The 27,303-nt window shown below is 41.3% G+C and overlaps 1 protein-coding gene across 1 annotated transcript in view; it reads right to left on the bottom strand.

The window, feature by feature from the left end:
* Positions 1-26,949, bottom strand: part of WIF1 (WNT inhibitory factor 1) — a 37,570-nt gene extending 10,621 nt beyond the window's left edge. Inside the window, exons 1-5 of the mRNA XM_059846974.1 lie at positions 26,782-26,949; positions 26,536-26,675; positions 9,413-9,521; positions 3,465-3,605; positions 243-338 (exon numbers count right to left, since the gene is read on the bottom strand). Coding sequence (XP_059702957.1) covers positions 243-338; positions 3,465-3,605; positions 9,413-9,521; positions 26,536-26,675; positions 26,782-26,917 — 622 coding nt within the window. The 5' untranslated portion in view covers positions 26,918-26,949. The remainder of the gene's footprint in view (positions 1-242; positions 339-3,464; positions 3,606-9,412; positions 9,522-26,535; positions 26,676-26,781) is intronic.
* Between the last annotated feature and the right edge of the window lie 354 nt (positions 26,950-27,303).

Here is a 27,303-nt window from a genome sequence, read left to right as displayed (position 1 = left end):
TTAACTATTGCATCAGTTTTTGTTAAAAGTAATTTGTGAAAGAGAAAATATTTTTCATGTAAGAAATTCGTATTTCCACAAGACTATGGATGATAATAACAATTCTCTTACATATTTGAACTCAAAATATACAAAATCTTCAGAATAGGCCATTCTTAATTTAGGAAAGCCTACAGTGCAGGAGATACAGTTTTCTTGAGATTGTAGTAAAGAAGACAGTTGAGATTTTTTTATTAAATTACCTTTCTCACAATGAGGCCCGTAAAATCCATCAGGACATTCACAGACATGTCTTTCGTTGCAAACCCCTCCATTTCTGCATCCTCCTGGACATTCCGCTTCATAAAATATAACAACAATCTTAATTAAAATGTTATGTACTTCAGCTGCCAGCCAGATCTCAGTAGAATTAATATATTTCTTTGACACAAAAGTTAAAATATTTGCTGGCAGACAAACACTGAAGAAATGGAAATTCAGCTAAGATTTCTTCAACACAAATTGGTTTCTCTTTTTGTAGTCTACAAACAGACGTTCCATCACATGTTCACATGGCTGATGCACTTGTTGTTGGACTCTGCATTGTTATTTCTCTGCTGCTCTATAAGTGCATGAGCAATGTGGATGCTCTGCTCTGCTCAATCCAGTACTTTATTTTCTGTGTGGAAATGAGCAGGCAACTTGGTGCAGAACTTGCATGGCTGGTTAGACCTACCCTTAGTGTGCAGGACCAGTTTGGATTTCTGCAGCCTGAAGTAGACTTCACTGCAACTTGCATTGCATTAGTTACCACATCTGTTACTACTGAGGTGACAATGATGAAATCTGTGTTCACATGAAAGAGTGAGCATCAAGGCTAAGTGGAAGAAGGCCAGAAAGGAAGATGAAAGCACTCCTGCACAACAGTTCTGCATCATGGTCAGCTCTCATTCATATCTCAATTACTGATCAAATACGTAAAAGCATTTGGCAACACTGGCAGGATTATACAGAGAGATACTTCTGGGTGCCACCACTATCCTCAAAACACCAGAGTCCATCAAAACAGAAGGCAAACTAAATCAAACTAAATCAAGCCCTATAGAACATCATCAAAAGGGGCTGCTGGGTAGAAAAAAGGTTACTTAAAAATGCCTTCCCAGATCCCTCACGGAGAATAAGGCAGGCAGGAGAGACTGCCTATTCCCATTAGAAAAACTCAGCATCAGTAGGGATCAGTGGCAGGCACAACCTCCTCATCTTGATGCTCTGTTGTGTGACATTCCAAGTGAGAAGGTTCAAAACCTGTGAGGTAAAATGATATGCCTCAAAAGTTAAGCTGTTTGCAGCCATAGTAATTGTTGTAAAGGATTTTTGTTCCTCCTGTGTTCTAACACTGTATTCTAGGAGTTTTTCTGGAAATGTTTCTCTCTTTGTACTCAAATGCAGAGCTGCTATTCATTACCAAAAAAATGCATGCTTAAATACATACCATTTCAAGCAGAAAAATAGGAAAACATATATTTTTTCTTTGTGACTACCTGTTAGCCACAACAAATCCTCTCTTATCCACAAAATTGCTCCCTTGCTCCCCTCACTTCCTCTGATGGGGCCTTTTTGTATGGCCAAGAATAACTGGAAACAGTGACTAGGGCCCTGACAGGAGCTCTTCGCTAAGTATGACATCTTTCAGAGGAAGGAAACTCACACATACTCTAACACCAACCACTAGAGACATTCTTATCCTTCTCAGCATCTGTCCTAAAACGCTGCTGTTTCCACCTTACTAGACACAGGTCAGGAATGGAAGTTATTCCAGTATGGGCTGGAAGAGATGATGTGAGAAAACTCCTCCTTGGCATGTCTCTAAAGTTTGGGAAATCTTTCTTGTGTCTCTCAGCTGGCTCCATGAACAAAGAACTGGGACAATAATCAACCCCAGCTTTCCTGAGAGGTCATATGATGCAATACTGCTAAATTGTTGGATATTACAGCTCGTATAAAAATGGTAACAACAAATAATAACATAGAAATTATAACTTGGATGACTGCTATGACTAAACTGAGTTTGGAACCCTTCCTCTTTAAGCCACTATTTTCCAAAATACAGACCTGTAACTCTGCTCTCCCTATTAGAATACCCCAATGCTATTTCCAAAGTTCATTAGTTCAGTATCTTTGAGCTGAACTGAAAATAAAAAGCTAGGAAAAGTTTTATGCTGTATTTACACCAGACACACAACTTCATACATGAGATCTGATTGTTTTTGTGTACTTAAAGCCTCCATTTTTCTTCCTGTTTCTCTGCCCACTTCTTCTCCCCCTCCTCCACTTTCCCTGGGCTAATTGGCAGCAGCAAGGCTTCAAAGGGGACAAGCAGCTTTGCTATTTGTGCATAGTGAGGTTTCAAAGAATAAACAGCTCTTGCTCCCACTGCTCACTCTTTGAAACCACACTACAGCCAATTATCTCAGAGAAAATAGTGCAGAGAAGAAAATGCGGGACTGTGAATGAAGATTTAATAGGGGAAGAAAAAAAATCTTGTTCTTTGTACATCAACCCTTCCATGGGTTAATTTGATACAATTGCACATGATATGGGATAATTATCTTATCTTGGACACTGATTTTTCAGTTTCCATAGCCTCATTTCCATAGCCTTAAAGTGACAATTATAGTTGGTGGTGTATCAAATTGATTCAGAAAGTCTTATTACATAGTGCATATGGTTTATAGATCAGTTGATTGACCAAGTGCTCTCCATTCCAAGCAAACACTGCAAAAACTTTGTGGCTTCTCGCCTACCAGCATGTCCTCTGTGTGCTTACTGCCTGATAACTGGAGGTACTGAACACCAACTTCCACCATTTTACCTGTATCAAAAGCCAAGAGGTTGCACCTGGGCTACAGAGAAGATAAAGCCAAGTTTTGCAGAAATTTCCTGAGTTAAGATTTTTGTATTCAGTTTGGATGCACAAGTTTGAGATTTAGGGAACTAACAACACCAAGCTGGAGCTGAGGCACTGATAACATTAACTGATACCAGTGTCCCCACTATAGTTCCCAGAAGGTCAGTTCCCCAGATGCGCCATTTCTGGAAACGTTAACCTCAGCCTGCTTTCACAGAACTAGCCCTCCTCCAAGCACCTTGAATTGTTTGCTAATAGGGGTTTTTCATATGATACATCTCTATCAATGTCCTTAATTGACATCCTACTGATGTTAATGTGATGAGCAGCGAACAGCAGGAGGAAGGAATGTCTCCAACCCAGTCTGCCAAGGGAGTTCTGTAAGAAAAGGCTCAGTAAACATGTAGTAAATGATCAGCAAATGCACACAGAACTAGAAAGCCTGGAATTCATCATGATTGGTTCACATTGTGTGACTGCTTTGCTTCCATTCTCTCTAGCTCTTATCCTAAATGAAACATAAGACAGTCAGGTGACCTGGTCTAACAGCATTCCAGCATGTTTTCTTCAGTGTTACCTTGCTGACAGGTTTTAAAGAAGATGGCATTCTGAGGGGTCTGGAGAATAATATTGCCTTCTGAATTCATTATGATCACGTTCACTTCAAATGCAGCAACCCCATCTTGTTTTCCAAGGCAAGGAAATCCAACCTGAACAACTAAAAGGATAATAATACCAATAACACTTATATTTACGTGCACATATACACATACATACAAAAGCATACATTGCAATACTGAAAAAAAAAATAAATTATAGATGTATCTAAGCTTTGGAGGAATGCCATTGATGAAACAATGTAAGGCAGATCCCTTTATTCAGAGGTGGCACTAGGGTTAGAAGTAAAGCAAGACAGGAGAAGAGCTTGTGCTCATTTGCTGAAACAACCCCAAGAGTCTCTAGTGCAGACAGTGATCTTAACACAACCATGCTTTTCTTGCAGATAAGGCAATTATTCATGTGGAGGTATCTAAGGATATATCAAAACAAGCTGGAAGCCTACTTTTTGTTTTCTGAGTTGAACTTCTCACTTCTGAGTCTAAATTTTCTAAATTTTCTATGCTGTCATATGACTTCTGTAAAAACATATATTTAGGGGGAAAGTTACTTTAGGTAAGTTTTTCTCATTTGGATATTACAATTATTACCTAAATAAGATACTGATCTAACCAAAACTTACTGCATAAAGTGCTGACAAAATAGTACACTTGATAAGCATGATCATGGCTGCAGTTTTTAAAAAGAAGGTATAAACACCCCACTCTGACAGAATGAGTTCAGAGTAGTGCACATTGCCTTTCCAGGAAAAGTATTCAGACACTTTTGAAATACAAAGAGTTTAAGCAACTAATAAAGGCAAATAAATCTGGAGTATTTTAATGATGAAATAAGCCCAATACCTCAGAACTATGGAATTTTCTGTTGTGATTGTCACAAGTGACTTAAATAATCTTCAGATGAAATGATTTTATCTCTTTTCTTCAAAATTGGCTCTTCTTAGCTGCCTGATAAGTCAAATCCAACTAACAGAAATTGTTTATTCCCTTCTTCTGAAGCTGGTCTGAGATTTCCTAATAAAATACAGAGCTGAAAGCCCAACATTTGGGTTGTTTTAGATTGCTTGTTATAACAATTTTGCAAGCCAGAATTTTGCCATTTTTGTTATTTGGTACCTTGGTAAAATACAGAATAATTTATTGCTGAAACACATTCTGCCTCTGGTAAGTCCTACAAACAGAAAGGTGCCTTGCAGTTGTAATTCTAAAGCAATTACGTAGTTGAAGGGCTTTTGCACCAACCTTTGCAAAGACCAAAACCATGTAACCAAGTGACAAGAAGGAAACACAGTTGATTATTTAAAATATACATTTCAAATGCTGTAAACTTCTTAAATTGTAGTAACTTTCTTATAAGTAACTACTTACACTTCTTAGCATAAATGCAGGAAATCAGTGCTTCGATTAGGATGTGTTTTAGTTGAACAAATTGCAATGGGGAAGCTGTGGCAGACTGTTAATGACAGCACTATAGCTGTATCTAGATTTCATTGAATTGGTAGCAAGCCCTGAACTCCCCTGAGATCTGGCTGTGGTTTAAATGCCTAGGGAAAAACCCAGAAATGCATCCCTGGAGACCAAGGCCACAGATCATAAACCTTTTATTCCAGCATTGCCCACTCTGGAATTTTTGGACTCCTCATGTGTGAGAACAGCTAGGCACACAGATATGCAGTAAAGGACCCTCCTGTGAGCAAAAACCACCTGGATCCTGGCTGAACTCTGTGGTGGTTCAGTTGGAATAAAGCCCCTAAGCTCTTCCTGAATCTTTGCATTTTTATGCCTGTTTGAAAAATGCTAAGCGCCCACCAACAGCACCACAGTCAAACCAAAGCACAGAGGGAAGTCCCTTGCATCAAAGAACCACGGCCATGAGCTCCCATGGCCTATCACAGTGCTGAGCAGGGCCACTGTAGGGCAAACCTCAGCTCTGGTCCTTGCTTCCCTAATTCAGGATGCAGTCTACATATGTCCACCACTGGCTAGAAACAAGCAGAGGGAATCACAGATGGACTTCTTTCAGTTATCCATCCTCCCACCACCGGGGCAGAAAACAGCCTCTCCTGCACATATATATTTCTGTAACCTCTGGAGCACTTCTATCCAGGGCTGCAGAGCATATGGCTCTAATAGGAACAAGGAAAGTTTAACAAATTTGAAAAGTAACCCGAGGAAACCTAGTGACTTAAACCGAATTTAATTTTAGGTAGTAATTAGAATGCTCTCCTAGGATGCAGAGGATGCAGGTTTAACACCTTTTGTCTGGGAGGTCATGCCTTTTGCCTTTGCCCTCTGCTTAGGAAACTGAGGTTCTCTAAATTGTCTTCAGGAGAAGCAGGCTGAGAGTAACTCCTGGATGTCTGCAAGCCTTTCAAGTTTGCAAGCAATTGCCTTACCCACAAAGCAAATGTGCCGAGGCCAACAACAAAAACCACCTAAGGGACTCCTTAAGGGACATCTCTGAATGACCAATCTCAACAGGAGCAGGCATGAAAGGTCTGGAGAGGAGTGGGAGCCCATACACAGTCCTGCAGCCCACTGTCGCTCTCTACCAGGATGGCAGACAGAGCAGAGATGGTGTTGCACTCAGAGAAGACCCTGATTTCTGCTGCTGAGCTCGGAGAGATTTTCAGCATGTTTGGATGCTCAGCACCTATATTTTAATGTCTCAACATCAGCAGTGTTGAGGGAGAGAAGGTCTCCTGAGCCTGGCTTGTGGACTGTGGGGGCTGCAGGAAACACTGTGCCAGCAGCCTGGTCACACCAGCCTGCACCAGCACTGCACTGCCTGGCTCAGACAGGGACAGCAGGGGCCAGCTCGGGCCACTCAGGGGCCCAGCTCTTTCTCAGTCACAGGCCACTCCCTTGCTTCTGGGCACAGAGCTATAGCTGTGTTTACCTCTCTGAGTGTGGTGTTCAAGATGTTAATCACTGCCACAAAAATGACTCACTTTGTTTTGAACTTGCTAACCTCAGATTGAACCACTGGACCTTCACAGGCTTTCCCCCGCAGTCAGAAATGAGCAGCCAGCTGCTTCTCACTGGGCAGGTATCCACACTCCTCCCAGATATCTTCTTTTGCACAAGCTGAGCAGTCTTAGCTCTTTAAGCTCCCATTGAAAAGCATCTCCAGCCTTCTTAACATCTTACCATGAGTTTAGGTGTAACAATACCATGGTGTGAGCACTGAATCAGCTACCAATTCTGGGACTTGGGAATGGGTTTTCAGATAAGTCTAAGGAACCTAGGTGATTTAAATCTCACTTAAATCCAAGGAGAATTTGGTACCTCATCTCAGGATATCCTGCATTAGAGAAAGCTAAGAGAAGGACAAGGCTGCGTCCAATGAGAAGCAATTGAGTAGGCTGTGACTCTTCAAAGTCTGGCAAAGAGAAAAAAAATCAGGGGATACATAATAGATGTGTACAAGATCATGGATAGGATGAACAGGATAGATTGACTATTGCCTCTACCAGTGCAAGGACAGTTGCCCATCAGATGAAGCTGTTGCAGCCAGACTTGAAACAACAGGAGGGGGATCTTCATGCAATGGATTGCAGTGAACTCCTTGCCAAGGTGATTGGCGATAACAGGAGATGATATGGACTCAAGGACAGCCTGGGGAAGTACTAGAAAGCGAGATCCATAACCCACGTGGGCTTACAAAGTAGACACAGGAAATCAAGCTGAAGGTAGTAAAAGCTGAGAGGCTAAATGGAAGTATCACATGTGGTTGCCCTCTTTTTGCTCTTCCACAGGTCTTCTTATTGCCACCATTGGCCATAGGACAAATACAGGCTATAGAGGCCCTACAGCAATAAAGCTGTTCATATGCCTTATTTGGAGAAAAATATCCTCAAAGAAGTTTCAAGAGTCCACTGATTTTTATAAAACCACTGGGTTCAATTACCTCTGAAGAAGGTATCTGTTAATCCTCATTCTTGTTTCCCACGCTCATGTTTACTATAGTTGTTTCTCCCTTTTATTTCTCCTTAAGGGCAATTAATTTTCTTTGGAATAAAACACTTTTTAAAAAAATACCATAATTGTTGATTTGGTACTAAATACAAGCTTGTGGTTGAATTTCTTATGGCATCTGTATGTATAGAAAAATTCTTTGGTAAAGCAGTAGATCCAGGCAAACCAGACTAGATTTGTCAACTCTGTTTTGCCAACATTTAAATTATACCAATAACTACAAAGTAGCAAAAGATCACTACCTTGATAGCATGTATTTACTTAGGACTACTAAGTTAATTTTGGCCATCTAACAGGGAGTATAAAAAACCCACCTTCATAGTAGTGGCTCACAATTAACAGTGTACATGCTTCAAATACTCTGTGGGTACTGAGCACTGGAACATCAAACAGGACTTAAATACTGCTTATATATGCACCCAGTCCAGTGGTGCCCTGCACATGATCCTTGTAAGGGAACACCATGGCAAGCCCCTATTAGTCCTGGAACTGAGGTACCAGTGCTGCCAACAGCATAAATCCTTTTTGACTTTAATAAGATCTCCCATCATGATGGTTAACAGACATTCTGCTGCAGCTGTGAGCTCTCATCTCTGGCCTCCCTGCACTTTTAGATTAAGTTTTCCTAAACACAGTCAGAAAGGAGTCATTTAGGACTACCCTTTCTAGTCAGTTAAAAATTAAGGGAGAAACTAGGTTATATTAGAGAATGCTGAGTGCAGCAGAGAGTGCTTTTCACATATCTCACCTGTTTTATATGGAGATAGAAACAATGCTTAACAAGAACTTGGCCTCTATGACTTTTAGGTTGCTTTCAAGTATCTTTATTTGACATTCATTGGGCTTGGAACCAATTCAATTGCAGCAGTTGTGGTACAAATATCATACCATCTTTCACTCAAATCTATTTTCAATACCACTCCTTCAACCTGCACTGAATGGAGAGACCAATCATTCGTGCAAAATTCCAGGTGTCATGGCAAAAAGCTGTATTGAAAGCTTACTTCAATGCCAATCTACCACAAGCTGAAAAAAGAGAATATTATACACAAACTTTCAGAAATTATCTACTGAAAAAGAGAGAAGGAATAAAGACTCATCAGAGGTGAAAACTTGTATATCAGTGTTTCATTTGCAGTCCAATCCTCCTGTTTTATTACTCATTTCTTTCCCACATTTATCCCATAGGTTGGCTAAGGCAATTTAGGAAACGATGATCGCTAAGACACTGCTGTCATCAAGAGACACATTTCTCCCTTCCTACCAGAGGCTACCACGTAGGAACCTGAAACAGATCACATAAACTGTTATTCATCCACTTCAGAGCTAACTGGATTCAATAATCTTTCATGGAAAGCTTTTTAACTCAAATCAGCTCCCTACACACCATGGTATTTCTAGAGCTTTTGCATTGGCTTGGGCTCAGCCTCTGCTGTGGGGCTGTAAATTCCAGTGAAGGATTAAGAATGCACAGCTATGGGATAAGTGATAAATTATAATATCCTAAACTAGAACTTGTGTCTTTGAGCTGAATGCCTGATGACTCCAAATGAAAGCAGAATATCCACAAACTGCAAATTCTGAGAAACAGCATAATTTGATAACTTTCCTGATAGTGATCAAAGAATTTGTCTTCTAAAAGTTGTACAACTAAGTAACAGCATTTATGAATTTTATGCAACAATTTTGCACAAGTTTCTGCTGATTTATCCACACATAAAAGCTTCATGTGTCTTGACTCAGACAAAATATGCTGCTGTACTTAGGCAAGGCAATTGCAAACTGTTCAACTGTTCAGTGCCAAGCACAGTGGCAAGCATTGCTTTAGGCAATAAACTTCAGAACTACAACTCATAATGAAATATTTAGACTTTACTGGCTGTAGAATATATTTTACAGAAACAAAACTTATAATATCAACAGTACAAACCTGATGCTTTATGAGGAACTGTTCCCAGCAGGGGGATATTTATAGTTGGATCAGCCATTATGCCTTTATCCAAAGAGTGCAAAGACAGGAATTCATAGTAGTACTCGGCCTACGACAAAATAAATGAAAAATCTATATATATTTTAATTGTATTCACAGAAACAAACTATTGAGTACATAAACTATAGCAGAACTACTACACTTTTCATGATGCATTCACTGGATTAGTTTCTACAATTTCCCTGAGTCCTTCTTCATCTAAACATAATTTTCAGACAATTTCCTCTTATTTCATAGATTGCGAGTGACCATACACAGTAATCAGCAAGCAGCATATCAGCAAGGAAAATGGCATGCATATAGTGGAGAAATGTTACACAGAGAAGATGTTTTATACAACCTACACTGTTCATCTGGCAGACAACAAAAATACCTGAACACTAAGCTCATTCTTAAAGCTATTTTTTGGGCAGAATCCTCCTGGAACTGCCAGGTGAGCCTGGATGACCTGCCTGTGCCACAAGTGCAGTTTAAAGGGCAGAGGCACATTCAAGTGTGGCAGGAGATTACGCAGGCTTGCTCTTGGTTGACCTGCACAGTGCACTGCCTTGGGCAAACAGGGCCAGGCAGTGAGTAGCCATGCTGCTGGGGCACCACAACAGGACACATATCTTGTTCACAGCTCTGACACTGCCTTGTTCAACCCTGCTCCATTACATTTTTCCAAGGGTGGAGCTGAGAGCTCTCCTACCAAGCTGGCTTCATGTCACTCATTAACTGCAATACCAATGACCTGTTTTGGAGATCCCTAGAAAGTGTCAGCATGATTTAAAAACTGCTTTCCACTACCTTAATCCTACCCCCAACAAGCACCTGCATTGTGGCACAGATTGCAGGTTCTGGTACTTTTGTCCACAGGAGCCTGGCCTCTCTGTTGGGTCATCTGTTCAAGATTTCTTCACATTTGATGCAAAATGCCATCATGTGTCTGCAGCATGGCCGTACTCACCACACACACCTGAGATGTATGCACCTTAGCCAGTCACTAGAGGCTCCCACTTCTGTCAGTAGCACAACTGCTGGTGTGCAGAGTAAGCAGAAATGAAACTTTTACGTTAAATTGTGGCATCTCATTTACCATGAAGCATACGAGGGATTGCAGGTAATTCTATCTGCTGGTCTCAGATAAGTGCTTGAGAGCTTAGCATGGGCACTGGCAAAAATGTGTTTCCATCTGCTCACTGACAGTAGATGGTACTGTTCTGTCTACCTTTTAGATAAAACAGGGCAGCAAAGAGATTAAAGCCAAAATTTGGACTGATAAATGATAGCTTGTTTATGTCCATAAGATGTCTGTCCGTGTCCTTAGCCAGAACAAGGTCCTTTTTCTCCTGCAATATCCTGGCTCCCCAGTACAAGAAGGACTGATGACACCAGAAAAGCACTCATGACCTGGGTAGAATAGTTGTTGTGAAATTCCTGATCAGTCCTGGCAGCACATTCACTTGGTCTGTAGGGAGAGTAAGGAGATCCCATAACACAGAGGAAATGGCATGAGGGGCTACACTGCACATGGATAATCTTCAGAGGGTGTTGTGTAGGCACAGAGGACTTGAAAAACAATAGGGCAGGAAACAATGAAAGGTTTTAAGTAGGGGTTAAACACATGGAGTAAATGTGTGAGGGAGACAGGACATGGAGAGAAACAGTAAAACAAGAGATGAAAAATGAAGTCTGGTGTAATGTTCAAAATGCTGCTTTTAATTAAAACCTTTTTTTTTTCCAATACAACATACCATGCCAAAATATGAAAAAAAGCCATAAAGTCAGATTGTGAACATTTTTGTTTTCAAATAAAACTGTAGTTCAGAAAAATAATTGTATGTCTCCACACATCTATAGAATAGTGCAGTGAGTGAGTCAAGGCTCCACTGTCTGTTTCTCATTGGTTAGCTTTGATGTTTAGTCGTATCTAAACCAGGTCATAATGAGTTATGACCTGGGATATTAAAACATTATGTTCTTACTATTCTAGTAAACAACAACTGGTAACTAGTCCAAATAGCTCCACTCCCCTATTTCCATTCCAGACACACTGTTGTAGAAGGTCAGCTTGTGAGCCAGATTCCCAATTTGTAGAAAAAGGACTGGAATCTCATTTTCTAGAGCCAATTTTCTAGTGCCTAAGGACAAAGACAAAAAGAAAGTTCCCCATGGAAAAAGGGACCCATTGCTGCATGAGCCACAATACTCACTGCTGCTGAAGGAAGTAATTCCACTAAGCAGGGCAGAGGCATAGCAGTGGTTAGTGCCTGAGGCAGGAGTATGCTCTGATGGCATGTTCAAAAGATGGGAAGAGACATTGCACAAGCAACAGGCTGCTCAGAAGAAAAGCCACACATTGCACTGTGGAGAGATAACTGCTCTCACCATTTCTCTGCAAAAGTTTGTGCATCTGCTGAGTTGACAGGAACTGAACTTCTTGAAATGATAGTATCTAAGAGCTGAAACACCTCAGGTAGATCCAGCTAGCATAACTTCAAAGTCATGTGCTGCAGAGTATGTTTGCAAATCATGTGTGCTGGATTGAGTAGGTTAAACTTTGACATTAAAGTTATATACAAAAATCCCAGTCTGCAGAGGTTGCACCGAGAAGCAGGGTAGTTTCACTTCTCAAAACTGTGAATCTAAAACATGATTTTAGTGCCATAAATCCTATCTATTTGGAGAAAATCTGTCTTGACACTAACCCTACATTGAGTCTCCAATATTGTCCTGCTGTAATTGGAGTTGATTGCCAACTACAATTGCCAATTAACTTGCATTAATCATCATGACTGAAAAGCAAACAACATACTTTCAGCAAATATTTACCCTGCTCCAATCTACCACGACATTTAGTGATGATGGTTAATTGAAGATATAGGTTTGTGCAATTAAAATATTGTCTAGTGACTACTGTAATTTATGCTTTAAGTGGTCATTGTGAGTGACCTGGTAGCGAGAACGAAGTTTGCTTGGATATTGTTGATGGTAAAGGGAAAAGAAATCATAATCTGCAATTCCCTTTTCCATTATAAAGGTACTCTTGTGGTTTTTTGTGTTTTGTTTTTTTTTTTTTTTTTTTTTAAAGCCAGCCTACAAACTCTAGTATTTGAAGATCTAAACTTGGTAGTGAAGCTGAATCTTAGATGAACAGTGCTGTCAAAGGTGGTGAAGAAAATGGGGTTTGCATTAAATTGCTGCTCACTGACAATTGCACACTTTGCATGGACAAAGGACTTTTGGCTTGACTCCAGGAAGCACCCAAGGAGAACTGTGCTTTACTTCTGTGGAAAATCTTTGTTTGAGACCCTCAGAAACTGAGGCAAGGACCCTTTCAGACCTTGTGTGGACAGTCTGGGGAGCTGGTGCTTTCAAGCAGCAGGTAGCCCCAAGCAGCTGCCCTTTAACAGTTCCCCATGTGGGTAAAGCAGAGAGAAGAAATTTCACTTTAGGCAAACAATTCCTTGGTCGGGATTAACTTTTATGGACTTTGAATGGCTGTTTTCTATAAATCAGAGGAATTTAAAAGGTTATAAAAATAATGAAGCCCTCTAACAAGTATTGTAGAGAACATGTGTCGGCAGTTTGGTTTTAAACGATATACAGTTAAAATTCCTACAGATCTCCCTTCCTTGGTTCAAGATCTACTGCACTGAAGCTCTCTTATCGTTCAGATGACATGTTGTTTCTGCCTGTTTTTTCTTTCATGTTTTATCAAAGAATTCACAATAATATGCTTTATGTTTTCTTCATTTTACATGATAGACATAGAATTGTAGTACCTAAAGCAAAGCAGAGGAGCTTGAAGTGTTGTATGTTATGGTTCAATAACCTAATGAAATCTGCACCCTTTCTAATTGAGAAGCAAAAATATGTTGGCTTTGGAAGTAGATGTAAGAAAATAACTATATTTTCTTCTCATTATTTTAAAGAGACCAATGCTGAATGTTCTGTTATCAATTAAATGACAAATATATCTTAATGCCAATTTTCTATATTTAAAGGAAGAAACACATCAAAGAAGTTCCTTTTTATCCCAGATCCATGAATATTTCTGGCTATGCACACACTGGAAGATTCTACCCCGCATTATCCATAGCAGCTGCTCACAGCTGCATATGCCATAAATAAAGTCACGAAGTGAGACAATGTATGTGTTTGTTAGGTGTTTACAGCATGGACCATTGCTTCTCCAAGATATTAACTGCATTAGGTCAGAGAAGTTGGTCAGTGTTCCCAGATGAAGCATGAAGCAAAGCGAGATGAATTCCAGCAAAGATTATCCGCACCACGCATGCCAGGCTATTGAAGGAGTCTGGCCAGAGCAGGAATATGTGCACATGTGTGAGCATTTTGTTACTGCAGTGCAGTCTAGACACTGCTGTCATGAACAACACAATGGGGCTTCCTTAGACAAGCAGATAATGAAGTGTCTGCCTTCAGACTGCCCATTTTTGTGCTAGGGACAGAACCCATGAACTGGTCCTGTCACAGAGTGGGCAAACCATTTTTCACACCTCAGTGCAACACTCAGCCTCAAGAGGTAGACCTAAAATGGGAGGCATGCCCAACAACATGAAGCAATACTGAGACTTGCTCTCAGAAAATCAGTTTACATAGAAGACAGGATAATCTGTCACCCAGTATCAGCTGCTAAGGGTATGGGAATGGGCTGAAGCAGCAGGGTTAAAAAAACAGAGATGCACACAAAAGAAGGAATAGAGATATTTGCTGTTTCAAATAAATAAAAAAAGTAAAGGAGACAAATTAGAACTCAGAGAAATGGGCAACCTCAGAGAAAAATACATTATGGGACATTAGTAATTAGACAATGCTGTGGTGAAATGCTCACAAATTTGCAGAGCCTCTTCTATGCCTGCTTTCTTCACATTAAGGAAATCATGGCAGATTGAAGAAAATCCATGCACAAGAGGGAAGACTTTTTTAACAATAGAGTGCATCCCTGCATGAAACTTTCAACAATAACTACTTGTGGTTTTAATGGTTTTAGAAGAATGGTATAAAACTCTGATTTTGCCAATGGAAGATGACTAACTGGTGCTTAATGTCTCCTGTGGCATTCAGCTGTGGATGGCAGATCGGGTCCTCCAACAGAATGATTTATGAAATTGGGAAAGTGAAATTTATCATTTGCTTTTAAAAGAAGCCTCAGATTTTGAAAGGTGACATTGCAGGCTTCCAACAGTACTTTGCCCTGAGGAGACGGACTGAAATCTTTGTAGAATACACCAGCTTTTCCTCCAAATAATGAGAAAATAATATCTATAAAGATAAGTAATATGAAAAAAATCACTGTCAAGAAGCTTGGTGAGTCACAACATAATAGATTTAGATTATATTTGGTATTGTTTCTGGCAGTCGTCTGCTCTTTGGGAGACATGGGAAACAGAGCTCCTACTCAGTCATTTTGAGCAAATATTTTCAGACCCTGAGCTCTGGAGGCACTCTAGCATTTCAGGCAGTCCTTTGAAAGCAATCTCAGACTGGAAGCTGAAGGGCTTGCTAGAAAGACTGGGGTTTGAGAGGAACAGAGGTGAAAAAGAAAAATCCAAGTACATGAGCAGAGCATTAAGTGAAAATCATCATCATGCCTAAAAAGCAGGCTCCTGAGACAGAGGTACAATAAAAGCCTCGTACACATTCCTGTCCATCATTAGCCTGCTTCTGACAATACAGGTTTGGTTTAGATCAGAGGCAACCCCCTGATGCAGCAGGAACCTGCAGTGGGGACAGTGGGGCTGTTCCAGCAGGCTGGAGCCTTGGACAGCAGCATTGGTGCCAACAGCTGCACAGCAACCTCCAGCTGAGCACAGGCAGTGGAGACAAAGGCATGCAGCACGCATGGTTTTCTTAAAACAGTCACAAGTTCACATCCTCAGTGATGAAAGTCTGGGAGTTTCTCATTCCTCTCTCTTGCTTTATTTGGAAACAAAGAAAGCAAAATAGCCCAGCTTCCCATATTTAGACCTTTTTTTGTTTAGCACATTTTCTGTAATGCATTTCAGTACAGCTTCACTAGAGTTACTTTTGAAAAAAATTTATTTGAAAGAAGACAAAATCACTAAGGTTTTGACAAATATGCAGTTCATTATGTCTTGAAAATTTCTAGCAAGGAATGCTATTTCTCTGCATGAACCAGGCCTGGTGCACAAGCTTCCTTTAAATTGCTTTCTCTTATGTCTTACAGATGATAATTAGATATTTCTGCTTTGGGGAAGGGGAGAGAAGCAAACAGTACATCAAAAAGAGATATACCATTAAGAGTTTGGATTTAAAGTAAGTAAAACATACACAAGCCTTTGCTATCTTCAACAAAACATACTGCTCTGGTATCCTGAAAATTAATAAAGGCTATTCTCCTGAAAAGTTAATTCTTGTTCCAGCACAGCACAAGCTAATTCATTCTTTGTTCACCCAGGAAAAGATTAGTGCTCTCTCTGGTGGACATTTAAGGATCACGGATGTTCAAAACACCCGTCTCCAAAAGCTAATTAAAAAGGAGAAAATTATTATTGCTCTTAGAGAAAAAAATACAAAACACTGTCTCATCAGGTTACTTCCTAAGAAAACAAGTCTTTGCAGGCCTGCTACTGCCACCTGCAACACTTCTATGTGGCTCTATCTACACTGAGAAAAACCCACAGGGCTATTTTCTCCCCCTCACAGCTAGAAAAGTAAGTGAATAGCTTGGTTGGCTGGTCCTGGGTGGGCATCTTTAGATTATAGTCTGTTTCCAGTTTCAGGATTTGGATATATTTACTGATAATTAATATTTACCCTGAAAATCCTTCATGGGGAATATAAAATAATTTGAATAAAATCTTTCCAATTAGGGAAATGATGGCACTAACAAGTATTTAGGTTAGTTACGATGGGGTTCTGAACAGACACTATATTTAGTTAAGCAGAATAGTTCTAAGAGTGAAAATGTAAACCTTAGAGATGGTGGCTCATCTGATGTGATGAGGGAAAGCTCACAGACGAAGAATAAGCTAATCCACCTCTTGAATGGTGGTAAACATGGATAATGCATACAGATTCATTTTGGCCATGCTTCAAACTTCCAACCCTTTGTTCTTAAGCCTCACAGAATAGCTTTGAAGTCGAGGATAAAGCTCCTCTAGCACACCATTACCAAAGAACAACCTTCTGATTATGATCTCATGAAAGTGTAATCAATTACTTACACAAGTTAAAAGCGTGGCAAACAGCAAAGGTCACATAATTGGCCTTTATTGAGTCCATGTGTTTCAATCTTGGCTTTAACTAGCACTTCTGTATAACAAATATAAATATCTCTCTTCAAAATGTAAGCAGTGAACTTTCCTAAAAGTTATGAAATCTCACAACAGCATCTGTCAGACTGGAGTCCTGCAAGGGTTTCAGAGAGGGAGGCCTCCACTTTTGTGTACCCATGTGACAGAAAGTTTGCAGCGCCTCTGACTGAGAGTTTATTTATTGCTCAGCAGATACTGGTCTTCAGCCTGATTTTACAGGAAGACTAGTGTTTAAAATTTGAAAAGATGCAAAAACTCAACTCTGTCCTGACTAGTCATTAGGAAAGACTTTCTTAACACTGCTCTCTTTTAATGGATTTTCAAATACATTTTTTTGTGAAATTGAGACTAAATTTTTTCCTATTTCATAGGCTGTCATTGATCAAAGAAAATTCTATATACTACTGTGAAAGAAGAACTAAATTCACTACTAAGAGCTTTCTAAGTGTATCTGAAAAGGAACTTGTGTGTTTGCTGTTGTACCTGAAGCCACAGTGATTTTTCTACTGAATGAAGACTCTGCTAAGTGGATGTAGATTGCTGTCAGATTTCCATGTACTATAGAGGCTGCCACACAGTTCTGTCCTCCATAACCATACCCTGAATTATTCAAAGCAAGATGGACTCCTCTTCAGAGTAAAGTAAGGAAGATTAATCCTATCCCCAGTTCCTGATGGGAAACTGAACAGGTTCTACAAACAGCTTTTCTGCCTTTTGGACTGTTTCCATAGGCAGGGGCAGCACAGCTCCATCCCTGGGTTACAGTGCCAGCCTCGCAGGTCCAGTCTTCTGAGCTAAGGTCCAATGTATTTCCCAGCATCTAAATGAAGTATCTTGTTTAAAAGCAGCTCATCCTTGACTTCCTGTACACTCAAAGGACAAAGACCAGTGCTTGCAGAAGAAAGTTCAGCCCAGCTAGAATCTGATTTACCTGCTGTCTTGAACAATCTTTCTTTCCTCTCTGGGTACAGATGGACTCTATCTGCAGCATAGGCATCTTCACAAGGCCTGGACTCTGCTGCCTTGACAGAGGGTCAAGCTGAGCTTCCAGGTAAACCTTTTAAACACACTTGCAGGAATAAGGCCCATTAAGAAAGGCAGGAAGTTTATTTTGGGGAAGCTACATCCTTCTGTTGTGTTTTATTGAATTCTGGATAACGTGACCTATCCTGTGTCAGTCTAAATCCTGACAGGGAGGGCTGGCAGCTGAAAGTTCCCCAGAAGAATCTTTTCAGAGACCCTAACCTCATTTTTATTTGAGAAAATGCAAGAGGAACAGCAGCCTCAGCAATGAGTGTGTGGACCTCCCCAAGGCCAAATTTACCTGTGATGAAAAACAAGCAGGAGTCCAAGGACAGCAAAAGTCAGCACTGTGCTATAAGACAACTGTCCCATTTGGGATTCAAGAGTTTTGCTAAGATCAGAGATGTAATTTATTCCTTGATGAATATCTGCAGTAAATCTGTCTGCTGTTGCAGACTGGGACCAAATTGCTCTTTTTGCCACTCAATACATTCCAGATATGTTGACAATCCCTAATTTCTGCTGGAGTCATAAGCTGCTGGAGATTCCCCAAATACCCCAAACCAGCCTTTACTGATGAATGAAGTGAGTAGAACTGGGCTGAATGGGGTCCACAACACTTTCAGAATGAAAAAAAATTGCTGGAAGGGAACAACGTCCCACACCTCAAACCTTGCTGAGCAGTCAGGTCTGCTCTCTACATCACTGCAGGGCACAGAAATGGCTGAAGAAGCTCAGTATGATCCATCACCTATTCTAAATCAGGAAGGGAGAAAGACCTCACTGCACTTACTTCAGTCTTTGCAATCAAGGACAGGAACACTATATATAAACCTAGAGACAGAAGTTTCTGTTAGAGTTGTTGGGTTTGGGAAGAGGTGGAAAAGTAAAAGTACAACAATTTGCAGAGATTGTGAGCTTCTTACCCCCAGGTCACCCTTCCTCCTGCCCAGAAACTATCAGATACTTTGTCCTTTAAAGTATTTCCTAATTAACATAATTTAATTAATTATTTACAGATTGATTGTATTTTACAGGATGAGAAAACCCTTACTTTTGGATGAATAAAGGTATTCTATAAATAGGATATGCCTGTCAAAATGTTTTACATCTAATTCTGGTGTCAGGTGATTCATAGAATCACAGAATGAAAGTAACAGTGGCAACATGATACTATAAAAATTATGAAGTTTACTGTGAATATTTGGCAAGACACCTAAAAAGGGAATATTAACTAAGCAGAAAATTCACACAGATACAATTCAGATGTGAACGCTGTCAGTGGGCAGGATAAGGTGCAGACTTTGTCCCATCAAAGGAAAGTTACAGTTGGATCAAGTAAAAATGTGAAACCCATGGTTCTTGATGTGATGAAGACTTCTAATTTTTGCCTTTAAGGACCAGTACAAGCTGCTCCACCCTGTACCTAATACCAACACATGACAGGTCTGATCAGAGGGAATCAACATGTTGGCTTACAAGCTCTCAGCTACCCTCCCTTGCCAATACAGAAATCAGATCAAGCCTATGCAATAGAAATAGAGGTTCCTGTGCAAAACTGAAAGGAAGGAGGTAAAAAAGCCAGCACAAAGCAAAACAAAACAAAAATATCAATCAAGATAGCTGCCAACATGCTTTGCTGGCAAATTAATTCTCAGCTCTTAATATGTTATGCCTTTCATCTGTTGCTCATGATTACAGACCCAGATAACTATTTTGCCTCTTCTTCCTCTCTGAAGTGTGCTCTGCTGTGAACCTGCCTGTTCTCCCTGACAGTGTCTGTGAGGAATATTGCAGCCACGTAACTGCTTGAAGAAACTTTATGTATGTGTAGCTTTGCAACAGGAAAATAAATTTGTTTCAACCTGGTTACTCAAGTAGACTCTGTTTCAACAGCTCAATTTATTTCCCAAAACCTCTGCAAGAAAGAAAACTGGCTAAGGCTCAAACTTGGCAAAATGAGACCAGTGTTTGCTGCAGTTTAAAAGCAACAGGTTGAAGTTGGTACTTGTACTCCTTACTGAAGGTGTTCAGTGGACTTGATTATTTGCCTATGAGGTTTTAAGTCTCAGATTCCCTTTGGCTGTATCAATATTCACGCATTTGCAAGTTGAGGTCAAGAACAAAATATTGCAGGAAGAGCCTGACTTCTGCTCATCAACACGTAGTGATTTGTCCATGTCTTCCACGTGTTCTGAGAAAAATCAGGTTCATAATCACAGTACAGAAAGCTCTGTTCTCTGATGGTCAGGATGGCCCAAGAGGCTGCCCCCTGCTTCTCTGGACAGCTGTTATTGCCAAGGCTGGCTCTCTGGCTCTTGCTGCTGGTTTCTGTGCTTTAGTGTTCAGAGCTGGTGACAGATCTTCTCATTAGTGGGCTGCTGTTTGGGAGTTTATTTTGCCTGGTGATGGGCCAAAACCTGAGGCTGGGAGATTGCCAGGTTTGATGTCAGGCATATATATTTCCTTTAGGATCAGATGGGTTTAGCTAGCTTTTTATCCAGGCAAAGGGGCAACTTTAGAGGATTTGTGGGACCAGCTCTGAAAGCAGTGCTTGGTCTTCAAGTTATTCATTGAAGTATTTGGCACTGATAACAGCAAGTGCTGAAGCAGCTCAAAGGTAATTGCCAATTTTTCCTGGTATGACCAAAAAAAGATGGACTCCACCAGTTTGTTGGAAAACAAAGCAAACTTTAATTCTAGATGCAAAAAAAAAAACCCCAGAGTTTTCTTGTTGTATGGCTGGGGGAAAAAAAATCCACCCCAAACCTTTGAAAGCCATTACTAAGGTGTTCTATGAACAGACTAAGATTCCAGATACTGTGATGGACTTCAGGTATCACAGCTGGGTAAAGCCTCCTAGTGCCTCTGTACAAGAGCATCAGTGTCATTGCTTTATTTATGTTACTTTTTTTGAGGCAGATTTAGGGTTGTTGCTTCACTGTGAGACCCAGGACTGACCTCTGAGGCAGAGCAGTAGCAACTACCCTCCAGCTGGAGCAATGCACCTTGCTCATCTAAGTGCCACTTCTCACTTCTTCAGCTGGAGTATGGTGGGAGGCAGTGCTGAAGGCTGGGCTGCATCAGGCACAGCCCTACCAGCCAGTCAAGGTGGGTATTACATTTCCACCATCTCTGGGCTACAGTTCACTGATGCAGTGAAGAGCCTGGCCACAAATAAACTGTCAAAAAGCAAACAAAAACCTCCCAGCAGAATGAAAAAAATCCAACATGGTAAAAGAGACTAGTACAAGTAAAGTAGAATCTTTCAGATGGTGGAATTTGTACAGAAAAAGGCAAATAAAAGAAGAGCAAACCCTAACAAGCCAAATGTAAACTCAAAGGAAGGCAAAAGAGAAGAGGTTTTGAGATGCATTTTCTTGAAAGATTTAAAAATAATAAGCAGGAACTCATTGTTCTAAGCTAAGGTATTCATCTCTTGAAATTCTGTTCAATCTGATGTAAATGTCTACTACATATCAGTTTTGAAAACTCTGGGGCACACCATATGCCTCACATATCTGCATGCCCTAGGAAGAGTGTGGTTCCTTACATTTGTTTTGTATGTACATAAGCCATTCTTGGCTAGAATCAAGTCAGTAACAGCTGTAGCTACCCCAAAAAAACCTCTTTGGAAAGTGTGAAAGCAAGAGAAGATGTTAAATACCAGAAAAATTCTTTCAGTTAGTTCGGTTAGTTCTCATTTTTGTTAGTTCTTTCTCTATAGCATTACTTGTTAATGGCATTAACTTTAGCCCACTAAGAACATACCTGTGAAACTGTCTGTAAAAAGAAGTGATGTTGCCAGAAAATATTTTTACTTCCACAAACAGGAAAGCAAAACAGAGGAAGGCAACACAAGAGGAAAACTTGGATTTTCTATTTCAGAAAAATTGTTAGTAAGACAGGGAGTGAAATCTGTGCAATTTCCCAAAATGTAGTCTGAAGCTTGGGGTGCCCTTGTTAGTTCCAATGCTTTTCAACAGTTAATGCTGTACATTGCAGCTACTACTGCAAAAGTAGTGAAAATAATTTATGACTAGCTTTTTTTTGTTAAAAATTGGTTATTTATAGAAATGATAAACAACGAAAATCTCGAAGAACTGCTTACTTAACACAGGTTTACACTGCTGTGTAAAAAGAATAATTGCGTGGTTTACACACATGCCATGTAAATTACTATGGAAACCAGATGCAGCTTACACTACAAGGTGCCTTGTAACTCATCTCTGCTGAGCAATAAATCCCCCTTTTCTTCTTGGCAAAACGTTGAGAAACTTTACTGCTGTTTTCTATCAGCAGATAGAACAGATGGCTGGCACATGCCTGCTCTACTAAGAAAGTGGGATCTCTACAGTATTACTTTGATCCCTGGTGGCATGTCTACAACACTGAGACGCAAAATACCACAGCTGAGTAGAATCTAAATATTAAAGGTTTTGAGCTGTGCTTTTGATTTGGGAACACCCTGTCTAAAAATCATGCTCACAGTATGTAAACATCTTCACATTCCACATGGAAATTTTGGTACAGAGGTCAGAAAACAAAGTATTTCCCCAGTTTGGTGACATGAAAGTGCAGTGAAGGTACCACTGAAAAATCACAACAGTGTGAGTTTATGCAATTACCTTGACCAAACTTCAAGAAGAGCTGTACTTTTATTGGAAAATATCTCTTAAATTTTGCATATTAGACATTTTTTTAAGCTGAAAAACATCACTGTAATGACTAGTTATGAATGAGATATTTACAAAAAAATTCAGCAGTTTCTTTGAAGAAAAGTTTCCTTTGAAGAATTAGGTTTTGAAATTGGATACTTTATATTTTCTTTCAGTTTATCAGGGAAATAGCCATGTTTGACTGGAGCACCTTGTTGCATCACTAATGCCTTAAAATTGGTGGTCTGTTAGCTTTCCTCTGAGCAAGGAAACGAATCTTCCCCTGGCATAGCTGGATATTCCATTTAATCTTTATGGTCAGGCTACATCTCAGCAATATAGGACAATTCCAGACAACTCAGCTGAGCTATTCAGGGCTGATGGTCACATTGCTGAGATCAGAACCAGCCTCCAGGAGCTGTTAACTACGCAGCATTCCTGACCTTCACTTTACAATATAGAAATGATGCTAGAAAATGCACTGAAGACTACATTCCCTCTTTCTCAGAGGTGGGCATCTTTTTCATTGACTCAAGGTTATCAATAACTCTTAGAGACTTATTTCAGAAGCCATGTCATGCATTCAACCATGCAACAGGAGAGGAGCTATGGGCTGCTCATAACAGTGGGGAGGGGGAAGTGAGCCGCTGCAGTAACTCATCTGATCACAAATACTTCTCCCATATCTGAAAGGAAGAAAACAGCCTGAGCAGGTTATGGCCCAGATTGACTATTTCTCTGGATCAGACCAGAGAATGCTACACAACAAAAATTCCAACTTGCCTTTTTGATTTCTTTTTTTCACCTCCTGTCTATTAAATCAACTGAGCTGCTGCTCTGTCACTGAACACTTGCTGTCTGGGAAATAATCAACTTTTTAATATGGTTCTCTTCCACCAATATTCTCCAGGATGTGAACTTAATTTTACAGCTGTCAGAATTCCTAATGAAAGTTAAAAATACATGCTGGGTTTTGTGGATTTGGAGATTAAATACTTGTCACAAATTCCTAAATGCTGTAGAGATTATGTTATCACTGAAATCTTTGGTAACTAGTGGACACAGTAAAACATGTTGCAGCATTAATCACTGTGATAGGGTCTCACTGGGAAGTTTTTTAGCTCAATCTTCCACAGAGGACAAGACCCCTAAAAGCCATTGTATTTTCTTTTGCTAAAACCATCCAGAATAAGAGCAAGAAGCACACCAGTGAGCTCTAGTGGTTACATGGATGCATACTATATACTGCATGTTATCACTGATTTTTGCTTTTTTAAACCTTGCAATTCAAAGAGATTTGTAACTGTCAATTTATGCAGATTACATTTCTAAAGAGAACATAGTATCTGTAATGTTATGCTTTAGTTTATAGGTAGAAACATAAAGTGCATAAAAACATGACAATCCCGTTTTGCAGTACTTTAACATTCTTGTCACCCCTGGCTCATCCTGATTTCACTAGCAAAAACCCTATATATTCAGCACCCTCAGACCCTTACATTTTGGGTTTCCCCTTATATTTCCTAATAATTAATTAGAAGTAATGGACTAGGACTTAAAAGCAACTAATGCTTTTCTTTGGTTAATGCTTTCTAGTGAATATCATTTTGTTTGCTTATCAAACAGAATCTTTTTCACATAAAATGTATTCAGGACACAAAGGCCACTGCACAGAAGTGTAACACCTAAATGTAGTGAGTTTCAAGCACTTCTGTTTACACAGAATACAAATGCAATCTGGTCCTTAAAATGTGCCTTTCAACAAGCCATTTTTGAATTAGAATATTCAGCCATGCAGGACTGAGAAGCATTGCCACTCCCTGGGTTGAATTATTTACCTCAAACCTGGATCATCATTTATCCCAGGAGCAGGTAGGTGGGATCTACCCACTGGATATTTATACATGCTAAAGTGCCCCACTGGGGATCCCAGGTGTGGTGGGTTGGCTTTGGCTGCCAGACACCCACCCAGCTGCTCTCTGCCTCCCCCATCTTGTTTATATCAGGACTAGGAACCGTGTAATGCCATAGACATCCTGCACCTACTCAGGAGAAGCCTTCTATCTGTAGACCCAAAAAGGGTCTGGCTATTCCTGGAGGTGGGGCTTGTACTACTGGGAGCCTCCAGACCTTGGAGTCCCAGAGAAACATCTTCAAATTTCAACTGGGATACAGGGTCAAGAGGTCTATAAGGCACAACACTCACAGAAGAATTATTTCAGTTTTACCAAGCAGGAGGCAACAGTATGCTAGTTAACAGCTATTTTGCAGAAAACAGTCTAGCACTTCAGCATTTCAAATGCCTTTCTTCTTTCAAAAAGTACTATTTTCCATTTCTTTTCCTTCTTCCTTTCTTGCTTCTCTTTCCCCTCTTATTTTCTTTTCCTCTCCTCCTCCCTTCCACTTCTCCTTTTCCCTTCCCTCACTTAGGAAATTCTCAGAAAAGTACAGAAGAAAGGTAGCAAGTAGTTAGCACTTCCCTGGATGTGTTAATGGAAACTTCTAAAAACATGTAAACTTAAAACCAAAACAGAACACTGGAAAAAAGTAAAAATGTACTCATTTGTTCCCCTCATAAAATACTGGAAATTCTGGAGAAACACTGATTTTTTTTAACCATTTAAGTTTTTCGCTTACTAATTATGCTTTGTCTAAGAGGAATTCTGTAATTCAGAAAACAGGAGGAGGACTAATGGGTTAAACGTCTTTGCAGCTGCTCAGAAAGGATTCCGTCCTGCAAGTGGCATCAAGCAGAACATTTTCCTATACTGTCTTTAAGCCTGTGCCTCTTCTCACTGAAATCAGTATTGGAACCACATTTTCCTAATGACCTACCTGTAGGCAGCAAAGAAGGGAGAGCAGAGCACAAGAAGGAAATCCAAGAGGACAGTGTTCAGTCTAACATCTTGATCACCCATTCAAAAAAGAGCTACTTTTATTATCAACAGCAACTGAAGCTGGCAGAGAAATGGAACAGAAAATACAGTCCCAAAAGACACTAATTATTTCTAGGTACTTAAATGCCAGCCCTGGGCGTACAAAGTTGTTTTCTCTGTAAAGCTTGATGGGAACGCCAAAGACCTAGAGCAAGTCAGCCTTTGTGAGTAAGTTTTGTCTCTCCACATTCACCTTCCTCTCTGGAGGAGAAGTGAAGCACTTCCTAAACCCAAAAGCTTTGTGAGGACAGCAAAAATTGCAAGGGCATCAGACAACACCTTGAAGCCAAACAAGTCCTGTAGATAGAGTACTTTCAAAACAACCAAAACCACAACAAAATTTGTGAAGCTGCAATTAGCTGGACTATACAATCAATGATCACAATTTAAATGGAAATATTATTTCATCTCTACCAAGTTCTTTATTGCATAAAGTCAATGTCCAGCACTGTAAAAATGAAATTATTTTATCCAGGATTTTATGCCACCATGTTTTTTCTGTATCCATGATAATGTACACTAACAAGTTTCAGCTTTATGCAAATTCAACATATGTTGTCAGTGTGTCAAATCATACATATGTTTCTTCACAAAAATATGTCACAGATTCTTGCATTTTCAACAAAAGAATCCAACGGGATTCAATAAACTGCAGATTTATGTGGTTTTGCAATTTAACTTGGTAAAATTAAGTCTACAGAAGAGAATTGTTATTTAGTAGAACTACAAATTAAGCCTGCACATTTAGTACATAGAGATCAATGAAGAGCCTGTAGCGTATGTCCATAAGCTAAAGAAAGTCGAAAGAAAACTGCATCCACGGAACTACTGTCTGCTACATAATTTTACGGCAAGTACAGGCGGCTGGGGTTCTCCTGGTGAGTTCTGTCTAACTCCTGACCAGCCTGCGCGTTCTCCGGCCCCGGGCCGCCCGGCGCTCCCACGCACCTTCCAGCCCTTTCCCAGCGCGCTTTCCCAGCGGTTCCCCCGCCCTGGCAGCCATCCCTGCTCCCCGAGCCCCCCGCCGCCCATCGGACTCCCGCACGCAGGGCTGCCCCAGCACGCCTCAGAGAGGGTTTCCTCAACTATTCCAAGGCCGAACCACCTGCCTGGGTTTACAGAGCCTCCCCCGCCCCTCGCCGCGGCCCCGTCTCGGCACCTACCCGTCCCGTTGCCTGCCAAGTGAAGTTCATGGCGTGGATGCCGACGGGGATGGCGGGCATCCTCTGCTGGGCTTTCCTAAAGTCGTGGGTGAACGGGGCCATCTTCCCCTCGGACACGATCAGAATATCCTCCTCGAAGCCTGCGGAAGGCAAAGGGGCGCAATGTGCGGCAGCCCCGCCGGGTCCGGTCGAGCCGGGGTCGGCTCCGGGCTCCCGCCGGCCGCTCGGGTCAGCGGCCGCACTTACCGATGAGCACCCGCGCTTGCTGGGCGTCGATCCACAAGTAGAGGGTGTCGGGCTGGCGCGGCGCGGCCCGCAGGCTGCAGAGGCTGAGGGCGCCGCAGAGCAGCGCGGCACAGCACAGCCGTGCCGCCGGGGCCATGCTCCCGCACCGCCCGCCCGGGGCTCGCCGGCTCCGCTGCCGCTCCGGCCGCGCCCGCCCTCCCTCTGCCGCGGGGCGGCCCCGGCGGGGCGGCGGCAGCGGCGGGGCGGGCACGGGGAGGGCGGCGGGCGGCGCCGCGGGCGGCCGGGAGCGCGGCGCTCGCACGGTCCTTCCCCCGCCGCGGAGGGCGGTCAGCGCTCCCCGCCCGGGGCTGCGGGTGGCCGCGCACTCCCGCAAGAGCAGAGCCGAGAGCCGGCACGGTGACCCACACCCGTTCTGTCACGGGGGACCCGTGACACGGCAGGGTCGCGCCCTGCCGCGCGTCCCGCCCCCCTCCGTGCGTTCACCCTCCCCGCAGGGGCACCCCGGCACTCCGGCCGTCAAGG

This window comes from Haemorhous mexicanus, chromosome 5, assembly GCF_027477595.1.
Source record: "Haemorhous mexicanus isolate bHaeMex1 chromosome 5, bHaeMex1.pri, whole genome shotgun sequence".
NCBI classification, from domain to species: Eukaryota; Metazoa; Chordata; class Aves; order Passeriformes; family Fringillidae; genus Haemorhous; species Haemorhous mexicanus.
The sequence above is the reverse complement of the archived record's forward strand: the minus strand, read 5'-3'. Positions and strand labels throughout refer to the sequence as shown.